The 5,323-nt window shown below is 33.4% G+C and overlaps 1 protein-coding gene across 1 annotated transcript in view; it reads right to left on the bottom strand.

The window, feature by feature from the left end:
• LOC107683618 (methionine--tRNA ligase, cytoplasmic-like) overlaps positions 1–5,323 on the bottom strand; it is a 39,465-nt gene that overhangs the window by 16,023 nt on the left and 18,119 nt on the right. The window contains exons 7-11 of the mRNA XM_016479686.1: positions 4,703–4,812; positions 4,502–4,618; positions 2,287–2,490; positions 885–1,086; positions 91–165 (exon numbers count right to left, since the gene is read on the bottom strand). Of these exons, the coding sequence (XP_016335172.1) occupies positions 91–165; positions 885–1,086; positions 2,287–2,490; positions 4,502–4,618; positions 4,703–4,812 (708 nt within the window). The remainder of the gene's footprint in view (positions 1–90; positions 166–884; positions 1,087–2,286; positions 2,491–4,501; positions 4,619–4,702; positions 4,813–5,323) is intronic.

Raw genomic sequence — 5,323 nt, 5'->3', positions numbered from 1 at the left:
CACACACACACTCTCTCTCTCTCTCTCTCTCTCACACACACACATGAAGACAACAGATCAACATTCACATCATACAGGTGTGTTTATTACCTTCGGCAGGTTCAGAAACAGGTGTTTAGAGGAGCGGATCACCGGCGTCTCCTTGCACACCTTACACTGCGGATTCTACGGGAGAGACAAATTTGTTATGATCGAACGATATTTGGCTGAGATACAACTATTTGAAAATCTGGAATCTGAGGGTGCAAAAAAATCTAAATATTGAGAAAATCATCTTTAAAGTTGTCCAAATGAAGTTCTTAGCAATGCATATTACTAATCAAAAATTAAGTTTTGATATATTTACGGTAGGACATTTACAAAATATCTTCATGGAACATGATCTTTACTTAATATCCTAATGATTTTTGGCATAAAAGAAAAATGTATAATTTTGACCCATACAATGTATTGTTGGCTATTGCTACAAATATACCCCATGGGCTAATATTCATTTTTGGGTGAACTAACCCTTTAAGACTTTTAGGAAGGTTTTGTGCTCCAGAGTCACATATGTATAAGACACGTTTGTACAAGATGTAGATGTAGTTCATGCATCTTTTCTCCAAAGATATTTAACAAGTGATTTGATTAACATTTACATCATGTTGACAACTTCATGTGTGCTGCACTTGGAATAGAACTTTCTTTAACTAGAGGTTTAATAAAGAAAAAGTTACTTGAATCATGTTGTAGTTACATTTTCAAGTTAAAAATCGAGAATCGGTCTGAAAATGCGGTTTTGTCACATCGCCCAGCCCTAATTCTATGCTTTTCCAAATGCATCTCAAGACGTCTGTGTTCAGTGAGCGGCCCCTGAGGGACGTGACAGTCTCGAACCGTACCCTGAGCTCCACAGCGTTGATCAGACGGCCGCATTTGTCACACTGGTCCCCGCGGGCTTCTGGGTAACGGCAGTGAGGGCACTCGCCCTCCACGAAGCGATCGGCCAAAAAGCGCTGACAGCTTTCACAGCGCAGCTGCTCGACCGTGTCCTCCAGCAGAAAACCCCGCCCATGCAGACGCCAGAAGATGTCCTGAGCGATCCTGAGGACCACAGACAATCATTCACTGTTTCAAACCTGCAGATCGTTTCTGGACACCTTTAGCCCTAATTATATTGTGCCCGAATCTCCAGACTGGAGAAGTGAAAAATAATGTAAATAATTACATAATAAACATGCAGCTTCACAGCCTTCGTTTATGAGAGTTAAAACATTTTGAATATATACTTTAACATCCAAAATCACTTAATTCTGTATGCCATCACAAGTTGGCTTTCACTGAATCCTTTTATATAATAAAGTAAAAAACAAAACAACAACAATCAATTCATGCATATGACATTTATTAAAAATAAATAAATAAAAAATAAAATGTTTCTGCTGTGATGACAATGAGATATTGGCATATTAAATTAAATTCAAGATTTATTTAAACTTTAAAAACCACTGCAAAATAACCAAAATAACATAAAAGTAACAAAAGAAAATAAAAAATAAATTCAATTCAATGCAGTTTATTTGTAAAGTACTTAAAAATAACGGCGCACTAAAGTGCTGTTCAATTTTATGATAAAATAACGTAAGAAACAAAAGAAAATGTTAATAAAAAAAAAATACATAAATTAAATTAAATTCAAAATTAATTAAAAAAACCCAGTTCACCAAAGTGCCGTGCAAATTTAAGATGATAAAATAACATAAAAAAGAAACAAGAAAATAGTCAAACATTAAACTAAATACATTTTAAAATTTATTTCTAAAGCACTTTAAAAACCACAGACTATTAAAGTGCTGTACAATTTTAAGATGATAAAATAACAAATGAAAAAGTAAAAAAATACATCATAAAGTAAATTCAATTTAAATTTGATTTATAAAGCGTTATTTATAAACCCGAGATCATCGAGGTGCTAAGATAAAAGAACATAAAAAGGAGAGAAAAGAAAAATAAGTTTAAAATTAAAAAAATTTCAAATACATAAACTAAAAGAGTAATTGTTTGTCGTGTCTTTTTATGTCCAGTTTTTATTATTATTTATTTCAGCTTTACTTTTTTTTGCACATCAAGTTAAACTAAATTAATACGTGAAATTAAATACAAATAAACACCCCCCCCTCCCATTTCAGTTAACATTTAATTTATTTCAAGCAAGTTTTATGGTTTTAATTTCAGTTTCAAAACATAAATAAACACTAAAAATGCATCCGTTGAAACTGATGTTAATGTAAGGCCTGTGCTTACTCAGTCTGCCGTTCAGTGGTGGTGCGACCGAAGAAATCGAAGTCGATCTGGAACCACTGGTAGATGTCGGCGTGGACGGCGTGATATTTGTCGCAGATCTCCTGCGGCGTCAAACCCTCCTCACGAGCCTTGTTCTCCGTCGCCGTCCCGTACTCATCCGTACCGCAGATGAACAGCAGATTCCAGCCGCGCAAACGACCGTATCTGCAGAGAAAGGAGCGTTTATATGCAAGTCAAAGACGTTAAGATGTCCGCATCAAAAGAAATTTACAAAACTGATTTTATGTCCATAGAAAGCACATTAAATGTAAGTAAAGTGTCTACTTTTAAGGTTTCAAATACGTTTTTGGAGAATAAAATGTTACATTGTCATTAGGGCTGCACGATTATGACAAAAATCATAATTGTCGATTATTCCCTTGAAATTGTAATTGCGATTATTAATTACGATTATCGCAATTTACATTGAATGATGTTTATACCATTGTTTGATGCAACTGCATGCCGTATTTTTATATGAAAGTAAACAAGCTGAAAACACTAACTGAAAAACCTTTAGTGCTTTTCTACAGTATTAAGCCTCAAATGTCAAATATACATCGGATTGTTTTCTTCTTTAAAACATAAAAAAAGTAAAAATATGAATGGTATTATAATGCTATACTAAAACTAAAACAATGGAAAAACCCTTAAGATAACATGTAGAAAGAAAAAAACACATCTTAAGCATGCAAAATAACATTAAGTGGACTTTGAATGATTAATTGCCGCTTTGAACGATTATGTAATTGTGGCATCCATAATTTTAACTGCGATTAGAAATTCGATTAATTGTGCAGCCCTAATTCAGTGTAACACAATATAGAAATTCAAACAACATGCTTATTCTGACTTGTACATATTAAAATATATAAAAGAATAAGTGAGCATATTAAATTTTATTGGGTTTTAAATGAGTAAAAAATTCTTACTGATAAAAATGGGCAAAACCTAGGATAGTGGCAAATTTTAAAAATGTAAAATTACAACTAATTAGTATTAGGGGTGAAAGTAATTAGTCTTTTAATATGTCATAAATTGATTTTTGTTGTAAATATGCCTGACAAGATTGTTACACTGAATGACATTTTAATGGGTCTCTTCTATAAATCAGTGGAAAATGTATGATATTTATTTTTTTGCTCGGAAAAACAAAAACAAAATTGCAATTAAATTAAACAGAAAACTTTAAATTTTTTGGGCAATTTATAGCAGTATTACACTTATTGTTTTTATGCTTAAACCCTTTTTCGTCTTTGACCCATGTAAAAATTATTATTTTATTAAACAGTCATAGCTTAATTTTTTCAACTAAAACCATATTGTATCTGATCAGTAACTTCTCATTAATGAGAAAATGTGTAAACATTCTAAGTTTGGAATGTTACCATGTTATTACTGCATTTACCCCCTTTTTAATTAATTAAACAATTGAGAAATTCTTGAAATTACACATGAAAAAAAAATATGTATATATATCAATATTGATGATGAAAAATCTTATTTGATCATATCATTGTATGAAATTTATAAAAACATATAATCTAAAAATTACCCATATTAACCATTTTGGAATCAATGGAATTTAATTAATTAATACTTTCATAAAATGCATAACTCATGATCGCTCAAAAAGAGTCCAAATTTATAAAACCTACATATTTATTTCTAACAAAAACAAACAAACATCAAAACTAAATAAATATTACTCTGAAATGTTTTTAAACTAAAATTCATTTCACCTGCATAAACCATAAAAAGCTCAATTTTTCAAACTGCAAATGTTTTGTCATTAGCATACATATTCATGTTTATCAACATTTATCAACAAAAATTCAGCCCCAAAAGTGTGAGATATGGGGAAAAGGCCAAATATATTTCACAAAAGTTTTTTTGACACTAATTTAACTTTAAAGATTATTCTACAGAAAGTATTTTTGACACTTAATGGGTTAAAAACGACCCAAACATTTTTTAAATATTATATCTCTATATTAAGAAATTATTGTAAAACATCTGAAAAAATAAAAAATGAAAGCATTTGCAAAGTTTCGTACTAAAACTACTGACTTTTTTTTCCTTTTAGAAATGTTTACATATCTCTTCCGGGACATAACGGACCCAAATGCATTATGAGGGTTAAATAAGTGACTGATGAATCCGAAAGCGGCGCTACCTGGCGAACACGTCAGCGCTGAGCACACAGCCGATGATGTTTCCCAGGTGCGGCACGTTGTTGACGTATGGCAGAGCGCTGGTGAGCAGCACGTTTCTCTTTCCTTCCTGAGGGAGACTGAGAAAAACACAGTAACGTCACTGAGTGAACACCAGCTGACAGGGCTTTCATGTGCAGTAATGAGGTTATATGAGGACGTACACTGGGTGTTTCCTCTCTGTGACTGCAGGAGAACCTTTGAGTCCTTCAGACCAGATCTGAGCAGCCTCTTCAATCTCTTCCACTGTCATCACATGCTCGCCGTCTTCAGCCTGACAAACCACACGTCACACAGTTAAACAGCGTACATGACAATCATCTGAACGACTCACGGACATCTCAAGAACGTCTCACAATCGTCTCGCAAGCATATAAAGAACATCTAGAGAACATCTCACGAACATCTCACAAACATCTCGCGAACATCTCGCAAATGTCTCGCAAACATCTAAAGAACATCTCACGAACATCTCACAAACGTCTCACAAGCGTCTCACAAGCGTCTCACAAACATCTAAAGAACATCAGTGAACATCTCACAAACGTCTCACAAACATCTAAAGAACATCTAGTGAACATCTCACAAACGTCTCGCAAACATCTAAAGAACATCTCACGAACATCTCACAAACATCTCAAATGTCTCACAAACATCTAAAGAACATCTCACGAACGTCTCACAAACATCTCGCAAACATCTAAAGAACATCTCACGAACATCTCACAAACATCTCAAATGTCTCACAAACATCTAAAGAACATCTCACGAACGTCTCACAAACA

This window comes from Sinocyclocheilus anshuiensis, unplaced genomic scaffold (genome assembly GCF_001515605.1).
Source record: "Sinocyclocheilus anshuiensis isolate Anshui unplaced genomic scaffold, SAMN03320099.WGS_v1.1 scaffold1761, whole genome shotgun sequence".
NCBI lineage: Eukaryota > Metazoa > Chordata > Actinopteri > Cypriniformes > Cyprinidae > Sinocyclocheilus > Sinocyclocheilus anshuiensis.
The sequence above is the reverse complement of the archived record's forward strand: the minus strand, read 5'-3'. Positions and strand labels throughout refer to the sequence as shown.